General features: G+C 41.0%; 1 protein-coding gene across 12 annotated transcripts in view; it reads left to right on the forward strand.

Moving 5' to 3' along the window:
• LOC147142528 (forkhead box protein P1-B-like) overlaps window positions 1-16452 on the forward strand; it is a 121586-nt gene extending 105134 nt beyond the window's left edge. For 10 of the 12 annotated variants that reach the window (XM_086041099.1, XM_086041102.1, XM_086041103.1 and 7 more), the window contains 9 exons: window positions 708-795; window positions 1770-1853; window positions 5624-5834; window positions 5965-6041; window positions 7181-7282; window positions 8461-8582; window positions 9400-9469; window positions 10001-10167; window positions 12600-16452. In XM_086041099.1, the coding sequence (XP_085897225.1) occupies window positions 708-795; window positions 1770-1853; window positions 5624-5834; window positions 5965-6041; window positions 7181-7282; window positions 8461-8582; window positions 9400-9469; window positions 10001-10167; window positions 12600-12744 (1066 nt within the window). In that variant the 3' untranslated portion in view covers window positions 12745-16452. Of the gene's footprint in view, window positions 1-707; window positions 796-1769; window positions 1854-5623; window positions 5835-5964; window positions 6042-7180; window positions 7283-8460; window positions 8583-8885; window positions 9056-9399; window positions 9470-10000; window positions 10168-12599 lie in introns of all 12 variants that reach the window. The other 2 variants (XM_086041107.1, XR_015088167.1) reach the window with 2 other exon arrangements.
• The last annotated feature ends 1408 nt before the right edge of the window (window positions 16453-17860 follow it).

Here is a 17860-nt window from a genome sequence, read left to right on the forward strand (position 1 = left end):
TGAAATCAGTTCAAACATCCTGCTCGGATTATGATTAAATGATTAATGAAATGCCCCTGCATAAGCATTTTCAAACAGTAATTCATGCGGTGGCTGATAAAATTCCTCCAATCATATTTCCTTCGCTCGTGAACCTTATCTGCTCCATTTTATATGAATCACTGCTAAAAAAAAAAAAAAAAAAAAAAAAAGAAAAAACCTTGTCTGGAGCCTGCCGAGCTACTTATTTAGATTAGTTATAAAAGTAGAGGCAAAGAGAATATATTTTCCTGTATAAAATGATCACATATAATTATATCCATAACTCACGTTTGTGACAGGTCCCATTTGCTTCTTCTGTTTATTTCAAATATTTAACTGTATTTTAATTACACAAATAAGGGTGGGGGGGGAACACAGATATGTATGCAAATCTAGTGTAATCCAAATGCCACAGCGAAACCTACAATTCTTCAATCATTCCACTTATCTGCATATAACGCTGACTGTCATCCATGTTTGCTTTAAAAAAAAGGTATTCGCTTGGATATTCAAGCTGTCCATAGCACTCTCTTTCCAGCTATTTGCCTGCGCCTTTTTCCTGGTTAGATCGCATCATTAAAACAGACTTCACACATCAACCAACTGAAACAAGCTGCTGCAAGTGAAAGTGACACGTTCATTTTTTTTTTTTTTTTTTGTGCGTCTTCTGCTTTTTTGTTTTACAGGCATCTTAACAATGAGCACGCTTTGGATGACAGGAGCACCGCCCAGTGTCGGGTGCAAATGCAGGTCGTACAACAGCTGGAGCTGCAGGTATTGTCTGGGCTTTTGTTTTGGACCAAATATTTATGTCTTCTTCTCCTGACAATGCTTTTGCGTGTAACACCCCCAATCCCCCCCCTTGTCTGACATCAGCCACAGGGTCACCCATAGAGTTCCAATGACATAAATTTGTACATCGGCAAGTAACCAGTCATTAAAAATGTGTTATGAATGCGTGACAGCTAGGAAAAGATATATGAAGAGCCTGGAGCTAAGTAGAGAAGATAATTACATTTTGTATATCACTGGGTTTAAAAGTTATTTATGACTAACTCTTTTGCGCCAACAATAAAATACGAAATCTCTCACACAGAGATGGTAGAAACTCAGTGTTGAATTATAATAATAAGCTAATTTTCCTTTGTAAAATATCTGAAATGTTATTTATTACTTTATCTGTTATGAGCAGCCATTTTGTAGTTTCGATTTTTTTTTAAAAACGGTTGTAAAATGTTTCCATAAAGATCGGCCATCACTCATGTTGTCTTTTTTTAGAGGGACTTTAAACGGACTACTAAGTTAGTGTCTATCGGACAGTGACAGGTTAAAACAGTGAGCATTTCCAATAAATAACCTGTACTAAAATAAATCATACAAATTGTTTAATTTATTACCAGATAAGCAAAGATCATATTTTCTTTACCTGAATCCTGTGTCTTATATTTTTATATATATTTTATTTTCACTCAGGTTGTATAATATTCAGAGATAGAGTCAACATTTATCAGACACAAAATTCTTCTTTTGCTTGTTGGGGACAATTACAAACAAACAGTCTATACAACCTGAAATTGGAGGACATCAACTGATGACAGTATTATATATTATCAGGTTTTAAAATTCGTTTTCATAGCAAATAATTAAGGTTTGCCTGGAATGAAAAAAAACACTGATTTGTCAATGTGATAAAAATGCACTGTGTCTGTACTGATAAAAAAAAAAAAAAGTGCTGTCCTCTTTTACAGCTAGCAAAAGACAAAGAGCGTCTGCAAGCAATGATGACACACCTTCATGTTAAATCGACAGAGCCCAAAGCCACCCTACAACCGGTGAGCCAGCCCATCATACGTCTCTTGTCCTCCCCCCACCCCCCCCACCCCCATTCCTTTGTTTGTCTTAATTGGCACACATGTATCCATTAATCTATCCCTCTGTCTACTTATTTTATCTACTAAATAAAAACAGCTGTTGTCTCCAGGGACGCAGTATATATTGTTGGGACCACATCTGCTGACATCCAAGATTCAATTTGGTGTCAGAGATAAAGTGCACACAAACAGCTTCGTAACAGAATAGAAGCGCTGCCGGTTTGCCCTGTGAGATTATCGTTATCATTATTATTATTGACGAGAAAAGCCAAATAATAGAATAAAAGAACATGTGCGGCGTCCGGTTAAAAGACGTACCTGTACATGCGACTCAATCAATCTAAACGATACGGTTGTACTTAGAATTAATAATCCATTTGAAATAATCACATTAAACTAAAACTAATTTATTTATGAATAATTGAAGAAAAATTAAATATGGATTTTTTTTTTGTGGAGGGCAATAGAAATAGAAAACTATTACTATGACACATTAGATTACGCTTAGAACTACATTTATAGCAAACCGTAAAGTGCAATTCTTATCCATATTGAGACAAGGGCTTAACGTGGCATTTCAAGGGATGGGCTATTCTGTCATGCTTTTGAAGGGACCATGTATCAGTCTGAATGACAGTTCTTTTATCGCACCAAGAGCCAAAGATCATTGTACTGCCCCGTATTCAAAAACGAACACACGCGCGCGCGCGCGCGCACACACTCCCAGGCATAAATGCACAATATGCACACAGGAGCCCTGTCTCTCATCACACTGTGCGGCTTGGATCATTTATTTACAGTCGCCTATTGATGTGCACAGGCTACATGTGCACTTGTCTCTGCAGTAACAGTCAACATGGCGTGCGTGGAGACATCAAAAGGCAACAACAAAAGACTGTCTGTTAAAGCTGTCCCTGTGTCGTACGCTGATGGTGTAGATTAGAGTGCAAAAAGTGGGCTCTGACACCGGCGCATTTGTATATGAAAAGTGGTTGAGGCGGCAGATAGCATCTTGAGTTCGTCTCTCCCTGGGGCCTGTGAGAATGGCTGTGTCACAACTCGACAAGAGCGCTCTCAAGGGGAGCCAGGATTTTGATGCTAATTAATAGACTCCTTTCATAAAAGTTGTTACATTAGCCACCGTAATCCGCTATCAAGTGCTAGACTATGATACATACCGGCGGCACCTGTGCGACTGATTCGGCTGGGCCACTGGTGGATTTACACAGGTCATGGAACTTGACCTCATTGAGTTCGGGGAACAACCTGAGTAGATGCGGAATGAATGCAAACATATCTCCCAGTGATTGCTTGTTACCAGGGTTATGATTGTTTTGGATTTTTTATTATAGTTAGTTTTATGTGGTTTTGTTTTTCTAAATTGAGTTACTTTTAATTAGTTTTCAGAGCATGTTTGTTAGTTTTTCTTAGTTTTATTTTTTTCGAAAATGCTTTATTTCGGTTTAGTTTATGATTCGTTTTCTGTTGTTTTTTTTTTTTGTTTTTTTTAGCAAAATGTTCGGGGAAAGAGGCAAAATTTGACAAGAATATTATTTTTAAAACATTTTTAAAACAACCACCCAAAAATCAAATACAGGTAGTGAATAATAAACTATGACATAAAATAAGTACAGCGCATAATGCAGCTTCTAAATTTTGATGCAGCAACGCTAACGTCCTAGCTAGGCTTCTAAAGTGGATTTGTGGCACGGCTATCTTCTAGGGGTGATGTAATTTTATTTATTTATTTATTTATTTTTATTGGCTGCGGCTTAATGACGTCACTTTCTAGGCGACAGTAAAGGGAGCACAGCTCCCAAGACGACAGTTCGACCTTCCTTCTTCCAGCTAATGGCCGTGCTGTAATATTGAAGTAAATACATTCAAAATCATCCCCAAAGACTCATCTAATAAATTAATTGACAAAGACGGAAATGAAGGACATTTTTGTTATAATTATAATTAATTTTATAAACATAAAATGCAGTTTCAGTTAGTTCTCACAGGGGCTGACAGCATTTTTGTTTTGATTTTATTTGGTAATTTGTTTATTTTTTAGCTGTTTTGTCAATTTTTGGTGAACTAAAATGACTTTACTTGTTAAACATTTTTCCGCTGTTGCATATGGTAAAATCATGTTTAAGTAGCCAGGTGCCGTAGTCGAGCAGCTAATTGTAAGTTTGCATTTGTTTATGATGAATGCTAACTGATAGCGTGCATGTAAACCATGAAATGAATAGGATTCATTTTATTCTCGTAAAATGGATGAGGCGGGGGCTTAAAAACAAATGTGTCGCATTTCCAGGGTGTGCGTGTGCCCGCGCTCTGTGTCACTAAGCATTCTTGTCAGAAATCTGACCTTTTACGCCATACATAATTGAGGAGGGACTTTTTGTTTATTTTCTTTAGCAGCTTGCCGAGTCAAAGCCAGTATAATTAGATCACCAATTACCATTTAATTAATTTCAGTCTGAAGTCTCATTTTGTCTGTACGCTGGAGTGAGTCCAAATGGTGAGGCAAACAAAGGCCAGGCTATTACCAGACTGTCTGGCCTATTGTTGCAACCTCTCCGTGTTTATGGCCAGGGAATATGGATGAAACAAGAAACAAAGCCGGCTAATCCTCACGAAGAGAAGTCAACATGCTATTCATAGCATTGTGCAAACGTGATTTATTTTGTTCATCATTCGTGATAGCTCTTCTTTTTTTGCCTGCTGTCAGTGACGGTGGCTAAATGTACATTTTCACCAGCGTAGCTACAATACATGTGTTCCTATGTGCAAAATTCTAATATTGTTTTTTGTTTTGCTTGTTGATATCATTTTACAATTGTTATTATGAATTAGATAACAGATTTATGGTGTGAACTTGTGTTCTGGGCCTAAACGTCTGCTCTATGCTTTTTATCAACACAAAATGAGACATGTTTTTTTTTTTCGCTTTTTACTTTAATTTCTTATTTGTCTTTTCTACATTCTCGCAGATGGAATTCATGTTTAATTTGGGAATAGTTGTATTCCTGCAGATGAATTAGAGCAATTTTAAGGGCCAGTGTATATGTGTCATAGGTTTTCTTGCCAATTAATAGCTGGAGCAAGGGTCAGACTCAAATTTTCCACTTCACTGCTGCTGCAGGATGGACGCCTGGCACATGGCTCCCAGCTGCCTCAAGCCATGCTATACCTTCTGAGCACTTGCCATAATTAGTTTACCTTGTAGCCATTATTACTTAGCCCCACCATGGACACAGACCTCGGACTACAACTCACTAATATCACCGGGCCGTCTTCCGTGGGTCAAATGATGGTGGTCAGTCTGAAGCAGAAGTTGTTAATCATCAGATCATCCCCATAAGCGGCTTTTGGATCCGATAATATCATTTCGTCTTGCAATTAGCCACATTGGAAGCATCCTCACTCAGTTGAGAACAACACATCTGCATTTGTCTGTGCTCTTGGAGTCGCTTTTTGCCTTCCTTTGCGGCGAGCATTCCAGTGTAGTCCTCGTGAAAGGATGAGACGGCGAGTGTTTTCAAAAGAGACAAAAGATTAAACAAACAGGCCGAAACAGGAAGGTGGAACTGGCTGAGTATTGAGAAGAAAGGGGTGTTGTCAAGGTATCCCTGTCAGTTTTTCCAAGCATTTAATGCTTAGGGTTCATCTTTTTGGCTGACCAAAGGACTTACTGAGCTCATATCTTTTCTGTTTTTGTTTTTTGCCGTTTCCTGTAGCTCAACTTGGTGTCCAACATTACACTATCCAAATCCACCCCTCCTGAAGCCTCTCCTCCACTGAGCCTGCCCCAGACCCCCACCACACCCACTGCGCCGCTCACACCCCTATCACAGACTCACTCTGTCATCACTGCCAACAACCTCCACCACAGCATGGGCCCCATGCGACGGCGTTACTCTGAAAAATACAACATGCCCATCTCTCCAGGTACACAACATACTTTTTTTTTTCTTTACATGACATGGCCCTGCCTTGCTTCAAAGTTGATCTTAAAAACTGTCTAATGATGCTTATTAATCCTACCACATCTTTTTTTTTTTTTTTTTTGCCATTGCAGATCTCAGTCAGAACAAAGAATTTTACATGAATGCAGATGTTAGACCACCATTCACGTACGCTTCATTAATAAGACAGGTAATGTTCTACTTGTGGCACTGTTCAGCAGCCGTTTAGGGCCTCATTTACTTTAGGTTCACACTTGCAAAAATGGGTGCAAAATTGATTGGTCATGCAAATGGGTATGGAACCTGATCTACTAACTGGGCGCACCCAGGATTGCCTCTGCCAAATGTGCTCAATTGCCTCACAGTTCGTTTTTGTGCATTCTAGGAGGAGCATGCGCAAAGAGATTCATTTAGAAGGCACAATTTGATTTTGCGTGAAGGAAAATAAATTTTAAAAAAATGGATTTTATGCAGTTGCTGGCTTCAACATAATTATCTAAGTGACTGATTTCTGTAACTCAGTAGTAGGTTGATTTGTCTTCCACTAACACTTCCAATTCCATCACTTTAAACTTTCAACTCCCCCAAATGTCTTTGAAATATGAAATGAAATATGGTGATCTGCACCACTTTTACACCTGTTGGCAACAGTGTGTGAAATCTGCTCAAATTTAACACCCGCTATTTGGAATATTTGTAAAAGATATAATATTTGTTAGCTTGAGCACTCAATTCAGCACCCGCTATTTGGACTCTTCCTGTACTGCCTTAATATCGCCAGTAATTCCAATTCAGCTATTTGGGGAACATTTTAGTTTCTCTTTGTTTCTTGTTAAATTTGATTGGATGTAGACTTAACTGATTAGTCAGCCTCAAATGATTGCACGCATACGAGATTCCAAAAAACATGCAGATGACAATTTCATGTGATTAAGCATTTCAGTGATTATAACCAAATTCATTTCACACAACAGTAGGGATGAACCTGTTTCAAGAATGCCAGTCAATTATCGCTTGGTCCCAGTAATCTGGGATCTCAGGAATTAATCTGAGCTGGCCATAATTGCTGCCCTGTAATCTGCCTGAGAATTTTTTTTTTGCCTGCCCTTCATGTACACCCACAAAAGAAAATGTATTCAAATCTGCCATTTGAATGAAAAGTGCAAGGGGCCTACATAAACAGCCAGTACAATTTGCAGTGTGTCCCGCTGTCTAGTTTTTCTTGTGAGAACACACACACAAAACCTGCCTGCTTCTTGTGATTTATTTATCACGTTGTGAAGGAAGCAACATTTGACATATTTGCTTCTGTCACTGTTCCTCATTCAGGCGATCCTCGAATCTCCAGAAAAGCAGCTAACACTAAACGAAATCTACAACTGGTTCACACGAATGTTTGCATATTTTAGACGCAATGCAGCAACGTGGAAGGTAATGTTCCTGTTTATCATTTGGCTTATTCAACCTGTACATGACATATTCCGACAATTAAATCGTGTCCAAGAGTTATTTATTTACAAATGATCCTTACTTTTGCCAAATGCATGATAATAGCCTCCTTATTCTGTTTAAATGAACCGTAAACAAGCTCACTGTAATTTGTTGGGATGTTCAGTTGGTGGGTGGCTTCACTCCACTTTCCACCAAACCACAAATGAGCTCTCTGACGCACAATCCAAAACAAAACAAACAATTTAAAAAGAAGACGTGACCAAAAAAAAAAAAAAAAAAAAGGCGAAATATGAGTCGAAAAGGCAAATTAGGAACTGAAAGCCTGCTCTAAGCCCTTGGTGATCCGTCACGTTCCGCTGGATGTAACTTAAATGCCCATCTCTCTCTCTCTCTCTCTCCCTCTCTCTCTCTCTCTCTCTCTCTCTCTCTCTCTCTCTCTCTCTCTCTCTCTCTCTCTCTCTCTCTCTCTCTCTCTCTCTCTCTCTCTCTCTCTCTCTCTCTCTCTCTCTCTCTCTCTGAAAAACTCCATTACAACTCCGATAAGAAAGTTATCTTCCAAACAACGGGATATAGTTATGGGCCTCGTCACAATTTTGATCGAAAAGAGCCATTTTAAATAATGAAATATGAATATTGAAGGAAAAAAGTGAGGGTGGGCAATGTACATAAGTACAACCTGGAAACAATTTGATAAACAAAAAACGACATTGTATGGGATTGTACGGGCAGTCGTAATACTCCAGTGAGTGCAAAAAGAAAGAATACGTACAGTGTGCAAAGATGCAGGCATTCGACTATTCCAGTATTGCATGTTGCAGAGGTATTGCACAGTGTAAACATTCCCTTTCAACAATCCACCTGATTTTGAAAGATGCGTGGAATCTACAAGACTCTAGAATTTTCTAGATTCCACACATATTTTTCTTCTGACTTCCAGTTGACAGACCTTCATTGATTATTTCCACGGATCATGAATGTATTTGTTTAGACACTAATCTTGTAATTAAAATCTCATTTTTTAAAACTCTTTATGCCGAGTCTTACTCAAAACTCAGACCGTACACTGTATATCTTTTTTTGCAATGAAATGTTCCTCATGCAGAGATGTTTACTGATAGAACCTTTTTTTTTTTCTCTTTCTTTTTACACAACTGCAGAATGCAGTCCGGCATAATCTTAGTCTACACAAGTGTTTTGTGCGGGTAGAAAACGTAAAAGGGGCTGTGTGGACAGTGGACGAAATAGAGTTCCAAAAGAGACGGCCTCAAAAGATCAGTGGGTAGGTTTGTTCGTTTGAGTTGCCTGATGGGAAGAGGCTGCTGCTGCTGCCGCCGCTGCTGCTCCACCTCATTGTCTGTGTGCCACATCGTCCAAAGTCCCTGCTTGCTTTGGCGTGCCCCCCCCCACCCCCTACATCCTCTCCGAAGGCTTTTGGTGATGCCCCATAACCCACAATGGCTTTGGCTTATTTTCATTGTGATCCTCACCCTCTCCCCTCCTCCCTGTGTTTGTGTGTGTGTGTGTGTGTCTGTCCGTCGCCACACACTGCATCTGGCTGTCCCCCGCTGGTTCGCTTTCCCAGGGTGCCATTCGCACCAACCTTTCCCTGCATAAGTGCTTTGTGAGAGTAGAGGATGAGTTTGGGTCCTATTGGACCGTTGATGATGAGGAATTTAAGCGTGGCCGACACATACAGCGAGGCCGCCCTCGGAAACACGCCCTTGATGAGAACTTTGACGAGCTGCTTGTACAGTAAGCCCTTCCGCCTGCCCGTCTGCAAACACCAGAGCCAAAGCCCTGCACACACCCACCATCCCCCCGCCCGTGCATGCTTCCCCCATCAGTGTTGCTGTGATGCGTTGATCCATCATGCTTTTGTCTTCCAACTTATTCTTGCTTCCCATGCACTTCAGCTTGTTGAAAGATACTTGGTCGTAACTGTAAAGCCTTCATATTGTCATTAATACACCAGTAAATGTATTTTGCTCTCACGCCAAGTGCATTGATTTCTTATTAGCAAATATGATACTGTAGCTGAGAAATGTGTGCGAGGTGAGATGTAAGCCGGTGGCTGTAATTCAATTTTCTGTTTGCAGAAGTCCAGCATTGGTGAAGAATATTCAGACAAGCTTGGGCTATGGGCCGACCCTCTCCGCTGCATTCCAGGTGAAAATGAAAAACTTAAAAGAGGGAGTCAACCCAAACTTTTTTTTTTTTTCCAGAATATGTTCTATGCAGGCCCACTAGCCTAAACACGGCATTCTGATTAATATTGTGTTTGTGGAATATGAGAAATCCACCCGTTTTTAGCTAGCTCAAGGGCCGGCCATTTTGTCACTTCTGACGACTGAAGATGACATGAAAATGGCCGCCCCCTGAGATGGCTAAAAGTGGGTGCATTTTGCTGCTGAATTTATATTCCACAAACGCAATATTAATCAGAATGCTGTATTTCAACTAGTGGGCCTGCATAGGACATATTCTGGCAAAAAAAAAAAACAATTTGGTTTGACTTCCTCTGGGAGGTTATGCAAATAATTACCAAAAAAAAACACACATCCCTCTCCATTTGATTTTCTCAGTCACCTAAAGTCATGGCTGGATGTATTTGTATAAAAAGAATGACGGGCAACTGAGTATGTGATGACAACTCTCTTCCGTTTCCCATTTAATTTTTCGGGCCTGCCGGCGTTTCAGGCTTCGATGGCAGAGAACAACATACCTCTATACACAACTTCTTCCATTGGAAGTCCCACCCTCAACTCCTTGGCAAACGCCATCCGTGAAGAGATGAATGGAGCAATGGACCATGGAAACAGCAACGGCAGTGACAGCAGCCCAGGACGCTCGCCACTGCCAGCTATGTGAGTGGCACATACTATCTCCCTGACAGTCTGAGGAAGAAAACATGTGGTATCTTCCATTCCATGCCAGTTGTATATGAACGAAAAGGATCTAAAAAAAAAAAAAGCAAGCAATGTTTAAATCTAGGAATGATACAGCATTGTGGGTGGGGTCATAGCCTATTTTGTGGCTGGCCTCCCAGTAGAAAAGGAAACTGCGCCTTTGTCAAGTTTCTGTCTCTCGACCGACAAGGCTGGAAAGGCTAGCCCCTCTCTGTTATTTTAACAAGCAATTTATAAATGATTATTTCTGTGTCTTTAAATGAGCAAAATTCCGAATTGTGTAAACACTCTCTCAAGTGAGCTAACTGTTGGCTCGGACGCCGTGAAACATGAGCCCCGGCACATTAAACAGTGTGGAGGAGCTGCCTAAAGAAAAAACAACACGAAAGCAAAATTAGTCCGGAGGACATGATTCAAAGCTCTTGTGTTGGAAAGTTGCGGTTGGCCAGCGAACCGCAGTTCCCAATTCACTTGTTGAGTAGGCGTGTCTGCTAAGTTGTTTGAAGCTTAAAATAATACAGCGCGATGCATGCTTTCCAGATGTGAGGGCAGACCACTCGTGTGCTCCGCGGGAAGACTCGAGGATGGCCTCCCGAAATTCCGCCTGCAAACAAAACCGAAAAGAAAAAAAAAAGAAAGAAAGAAAGGTGTAGCAACAAAGCTCAGGGCCAACTAGAGGAAAGTGCCATCCCTTATCACTGAGAACATACTGTAGCTGTGAGCATGGCTGTGGAACAGGAAAGGCAGAGACAGGATGGGTGTGCTGGCCTAAAGGCAGCCTGCTTCTCCCTTCTGCCCCTCTGCGCCTCGCTTTAGGCTCAACACTCTCGCTCTTTTTTTCCATAATTAAGTGTATATGCTTTGTGCCAAGACAAAACTAGTTGAATCAGTTTTTTTTTCTTTAGATTTTATCATATCCACATAGAACTTGCTTTGACGTTAACTGTCGTACTCACAGTACGTTCGCGAAACTCTCGGGGAAATGTCGGGCTTATCTGTAGTATTTTAACCCGTGTGTATTTACTCTCCCAGTTGGCGGCAAAAACAGGAGCAACAAAATCATACGTTCTATGGAAGAGGCAATGTCCTCAAGCTTGTTCCAATGCTTAAATTCATGTGTAAAAGCCCAGCAATGAAATATCACCAGAGCATGTTTCTTAACTGGCCAAATGAGCATCAGGTATCCAGAGAAGGCTAATTATAAGCAAAGTGTTGAATCAGCATGCTGTTCAATAGGCTTGTAATAACAATTTCATGTCTGCCTTGCAGCCACAGACTCGCGCCTCAGGCAACAGCACTTGTGGGGTTACTTTGATGTGAAAATGATAGAATAGCTGACTTTACTTTCCACCCCCCCCCCCCTTTTATTTTTAAACATTTGCAACAAAATATGTCAGCTCGTTAGCATCATTAGCATACGGTGTGATTGTCTAAGTGCGCCTGGATCAAATGTGGGCTTGAGAAAAGAAGCATGTGCCAGTTAGTCCCTTGTCAATGTGGGTAAATGTGGCCGGTGCTCGGCGTTGACGCCGCTCCGCCTCCACGGCAGCAGCCTGGCACCGCGGGTTAGCGCGGCGGGTCCCCCGCAGCTGCTGCTAATGTTTTTTTCCTGCTTTCTGCCACAGCTCACCGTCTCCCCTTGCGCTTTATTCCTGCTCTGTTTGTGTAATGAGAAATTTGGCACATCTCATCTCTTTAGCGGCTCCTTTTGCCCAGACTGCAAGCCAGAGGGGGAGTGCTCATGTTTTTGCCTTGTTTACAAGTGACAGCGTTATTATTCTCCTAAGGGCTGTGTTTCTTATCGCCGAGTTGTGCCGAGCGCGCGACTGCTCTCTCTGCACGCCTTCCCTGCCAGCACTTTTCTCCCCTTATTGACACTTGCTTGAAAATATGCATTAATTGTGGGGTTTAAAGCCCGCGCGGTGGTGTCTGTGCGCTGTGTTTGCTTGAAGTTGATTAATGATAGAAGCCGGCTCGGGGTCATCCTCCGGAGACCCGTCTCGCAGGTTGTGCATGTTAACGAGCAGGAAGGGGGAACACACAGCGCACCGCTGATCCGCCGCCACCGGAAGGCTGACAGCAGCAGCCCGCTCACTCCGCAGAGTCCATTCTCTCCCATTCCTGTCTCACGTGGTTAATCTTCCTCATTTATCAATTCTAAGTGAATACCTTGTTCTCGGTTGCCATGAAAATAAAAAGCATGGAGCCGTGCCCGCGTTGGAGTACCTCAAAAGAAATCTGGAATTATCGTTGGGCTCCAGCGGGGTCCCCCGATGATGCCAGACATTTGTTTTTTTTTTTGTTCCCGTTTCCTTCTTTACAGTCGATGTGAAAGGTTGCGATGAAAAGCAGAGCATATTCTCATTTTCGACTGCCCTCCGCTTTTCCAGGCATCACATCAGCGTCAAAGAGGAACCACTGGACCCAGAGGACCACGAAGGACCGCTTTCCCTGGTAACGACTGTCAACCACAGTCCCGATTTCGACCACCACAGAGATTACGATGACGAGCAGGGCCACGACGACATGCTGTGAAGTTCTGCGCGTCCATTCGGGAGACAAACAATGAACAGCAGCCTGATGGCCGCTGTCGCCGAGCATCTTTTGAGTAGTGCCATAAAAACACTTCGCAACACACAAAACATCCCACGAACGGGTTGCTCCCCCCCCCCCCCCCAAATCCATTTTTGCTTTGACGTCAAAACAACGTTGATTTCCACTTTGCGACGGACGGATAAGTTTGGTACGTGGCGACGAGCTCGCCTCACAGATGAGAGACCAGAAGGGGGCGGTCAGAGACCCGCGCCACGCAACCAGGACGGCAGACTGTGACAGGGTTACATCTACACCCCTGCCCCCCCGCCCCCCTCCCTCCCTTCCCTCCCACTATATGCCCGCTCCCCACATCATGCCTGTCTGATGACACATATTTTGACAGAGACCAAGTGACTGACTGACGTGTCATTTACGGGGATGTGCTTTCACTGCCTTCAATACTTTGCATCGTCCATCTACTGTGAGAGGGTTTTCTTTTTTTTTTTTCTCTCTCTCTCTCTTGGGGGACAGTTATAGATTATCAAAACAATGTCTTTCCATCAGCCAATGCTGTTATTGATGTTGTCTTTTTTTTTTTTTTTTTTTTTTGTCTTTTCCTGTAAACTCATCAGACCTCATGTCCATGCTGTGGAGATTGCGTGTGTGTGTTCTGCACTTGATAATGAATGTTTATGATTTCCTCTAATGTTGTTCTTTTAAAAAAAAAAAAACTAAAAAAAAAAACACAAGAAGCAGAATGTCTGACACAGTGTATCATTTTTCTGTCATTTACTCTGCAAAAAAAAAAAAAAAAAAACAAGTGTAGCAGTCACCACCTCAGCCCCCCCCTTCACGAAGTCCAAAGGCGATGCAGCATTCCTATGATGAAGGAGTTCTCCATGCATCAATGAAGTTTAATTTAAGATGTGAATAAATGACAGAGAAATTATACAGGTTCTGATGTATCCTTACGACATTACACTTTGAAACGGCCGAGCACGTCGAGCAGCAACGCAATTTCTGATCACTTACAAGCAGCGAGCAGTTGAGTGAGGGGAAAAAATGGAAATGTCAGGTGTGCAACAGAGAGATAATGGTTTTGACTAATTCCTGAACATTTGCCATTGTTGATCAGATGTGTGGATTTCTTCACTCTGTCTTTTCTAACTTCAGTTCATTTTAAAGGTAAACTGTCATTCACTGTGTTTTTGGCATGACTCGTTTGACCTGAGCGTTGATCATTCCACAGTTTTCAAGACCAGTTTTAATTGTTTCTTTCTGGCGTAATTACAAACTGTTTGATTTGGCTTTTCGGAATCGTTGAGTGCTAAAAAGTGTGTTGTGGCATTACCAAAGACATACAGGACTTTAGAATCAGCAACCATTGCAACAGCTGATCAGGCCAAATATGGCTCCACTTTCAGTTTTGCCCACTGCGATCGAATTTGGAGACGGAATTGAGGGAAAGGCTCCTCACACTGCTGTTAAGCAAACCAAAGGAGGTGTCACAGAAAGGGCAACAGTAGTGAACCCCCCCCGCCCCCCCAAAAATGAAGAGGCTGTGACCATCCAATGCGACCAAATTAGAGAAACCTTTTGTCTTTGTAAGCAAAAGAGCAAAAGAGGAGCTAAATCTAGTGTTGAAAAAAATATGATAGCGAATGGAGAGTAAAACAAAAGAAAACAAAAACGTCTTTGCTGAGACCGATGCGGAAAGGGTTTTACATCAAGTGGACCACACAATGATCTCCTATCTCTATTCCCTATCCATGTCTATCATTTTGAATGATTGTATGCCTGTTTTCAGATGTTTTTAATCCTGAAAATGTACCCTAACAAGATTTTGCGATTGTTTTAAGTTTTTGTGTTACTTTTTATATTAAAAACAAAAGCACTCCTGTCAACTATGAAGTACAAGGTACTTTGTGACAGTTACTGTTATCGCTTACTACAAAAAAGTTTTTGTTGAATTTACTCAATTTAATTTCCTCAAGTGGTTGAATGAAATAAAATCAGCTGGATCCAGGTACATATTTTAAGTAGACTATCTACCTAAACATATATGTCTGGATCCAGATATTTTTATTTTGTGCAGCCATTTGAGGAAATAAAATTGAATAAGTTCAACACACCATTTTTTTTTTTTCAGTGTACGTTTAATGCTCATTACCGGAAAAAAAAAAAGAAGGGGGCCAATTTGTGATGTCCAAATGAGACATCCCAGAGTCTCTGGGAGATGTCAGTACCAGTCTGACGAATTGTGAGACCCGGCTCAGACTTGGCCACCAACCTCCAGTCTCTGCCTAGTTTGTTTGGAGACGACACTTGCCAACTCGAAAATTCTAAGCATGTGTAGCTTGACATTTCTAAAGACGGCAGCATGAGAAAACAAATCAGTGTGAAACGATTCATTTAAATATGAATTTATTCACTTGTCCTCTTGTCTTAACATGTCTCGTCTGAACCTGTAGAAACCAAAATGGTCAAAATCATTGAAAAATGTCTTCAAAGTTCCATCTTTCATTTGCTGCACACGCAGCAAGCACTCAGCTGTGTGTGTGTGTGTGTGTGTGTGTGTGCCACCACTCATACGTCTCCTGTGTGATGAAGCAAAGGGATGTTTTTAAGGGTGCTAAATTAGTTTTGTCGTTATGAGTCAGTAAAGATTTCATTTTCCCCTCACCTCTCTCAACAGATACATTTGTGCTACTTTGTATCAACAGTAAGGAAAAACTGCTGTATGTGTTGAGATATCAAACTGTGCTACACATGAATTCAACTTAGTAATTCTTGCTTGAAACAATAGAAAATCATCAAGGCAGATGTGGGGGAGCACGCGGGGGCTGGCTAGGTGGGATCCTGGCCCCAGTTTTGTTTTTTCAACTGTAATATAGGAACAGAATTTTCTCTGTTTTATTTCAAGGACTTCAGAATTTTTGTACAGACTTTTTTCCCTTTTTGTGTTTTTGATACTTCCTTTGAATGGTCCAACCACTGCCTTCTGTGGCCATATGTGAAACAAGGGAAGGCCACGCAGATGTACTTCCTCTTGAAAATGGAGATGTGTTGCATGACAAAGTCCCGGACTCGCAGAGAAGGGCCTTATGGTTGAGTTGGTGCGTCATAATCTAAGGGTGTCTCACGCTAATGATATTTTATATGGAGTTAATAGGAAAAAGACAAATATGCAGTGCCAAGATGTAAAAGATGTAAAGACTATTGTTAAATACTGTCTTCTTTGTTTTTGGTTTTATTTTCAAAGGAAAATTATCAGTGGTGCATCAAAATCGCCCTCCTCATCAGCCCTTATATATTTTTTTTTTCCTGATTTAAGGTTTTGTTGACAGTGGACAGAGGTGAAAGGTTATAAGACAGCTTCCTGCTATCGTTCCATCCACCGTCAACTGTTCAGCCCACTGTAATTGCCTTGGATTTCGACCCCGTGCACTTTTATGCAGATGGGGGGGTGTCCGTGTTCTCATCTTGCAGCAGCTCGTCTTTCTTTTATTTATTTGAGGATGAATATGTCATTTCTTTTGCTTTTTTTTTTTTTTTTTTTTTTTTTAAATAGAGTAATATTTTTGCTCCTCTCTTCATGAGTGTGGCACCTTCTCATTCCTTGTCTAACTGATGCAGACCACTCTTTTGTCGTCAGTGCCAACTACTGACATGAGCATTCTAAACATGCAATAAAATGCTGGTTGTTAAGTCCGTTTTTCCTCTCTGTATCTATTTGTCTGCACCAGGTTTCAGTTGATGACCACCCCATTAGACAACCACAATGATGCCATTATTAATATTCAATCAAATAAAAAACACAATTTCATAATTCACAAAAAATGTAAAAGTACATATTTTTTCATGAATCTCATTGGGTGGGCAGTCTGTCAATCTAGGTGGGCCTGCGCACACCCAGGTCCACCCATGGCTCCGCCCCTGCCCCAGACACAATGTACAGAACTGAGGTAGACATATTAAAGATATAACGGACTTTTTAAACTTTTTTTTTTTTTGTGGGGGGGGGGGGGGGGGGGCAGGGTCTGAACTGATTCATTAAGGAAGTAACTCCTTAAAATTTTTTTTAAAAAAGCACAGAGTGTCCCTTTTTCTGAGTCCCGGCAGGATAAATCCCACTGGACAGTCTGTAAACAATGCATTAACTAATAATAAAGAATACAAGCATGAATTTGTTCCAACAAAATGTGTGCCTACTTGATGATGAATAAAATGGAATTTCACTGTGACAATTAACACCTTATTTTGAGCCCCAACCATAAAGAAATCCTGAGCCCCATCAAGAAGCATTATCTCATGCTGTAGAATGCCGGTCCACAGGTGAAAGATTTTATTTAACGTGAAGGTTTTAAAGTGAGCAATGCGCCAGTAGTTACAGGAGGACCAGAAATATCATGATGGTGCCACAAGGGTTTAAGCTTGCCATTATTTTTGTCTCCAGAACAATTTAATACCGACTTGTGTTTGTCATCACGATTCACAATCTCTGCCTCAACATTAAATTATATCATAATTAAAAACAGACACTTATACGGTCTTTTCCCAATAGCAATTTAGGTAACTGCATTTGATAAGTTGTAAATTGTCGCGGTATAAAAAGTGCAGGGATACTAGCGTGTGCGCTAATGCTGATGACCAAGACTTGTGATTTTATGAGCAAGGCGCAGGTCACGCTGGCCACAAAACAGGAGGCCAAAGGTCAAGTCTAAGCACTTTTAATCTTGTGAAACAAGCAATTACAAATACTTGCATTGATTTGTTAAAAAGCTTTAGGTGACATAAATTGTTTCTTGCTTAGCTTACAGCTGGAACACATAAATGTCAAGGCATTATTAATTAGGGCTTTTGAGCAAGATTTAATGGAAACAATATAAAATCCCAAGCAACCTTGCTGTAGGCACTGTCACAGTGCAATCAGCACTATTGTATATCCAGGTTGTTTCCATGACAACGGACACAGTCAAAGCTGAATCCAGCAAGATTCGAAAAAAACAAAAAAAGTTATATTGATTTAGAAAAATAAATACACAAATGTATGTATTTAATTACACGAATCCACAGAACAATGAATTTTATGCAATGAGACACTAGTTTGAAACCC

The sequence above is a fragment of the Filicampus tigris genome, chromosome 9 (genome assembly GCF_054856515.1).
Source record: "Filicampus tigris isolate MCC_2025a chromosome 9, RoL_Ftig_1.0, whole genome shotgun sequence".
Lineage (NCBI taxonomy): Eukaryota > Metazoa > Chordata > Actinopteri > Syngnathiformes > Syngnathidae > Filicampus > Filicampus tigris.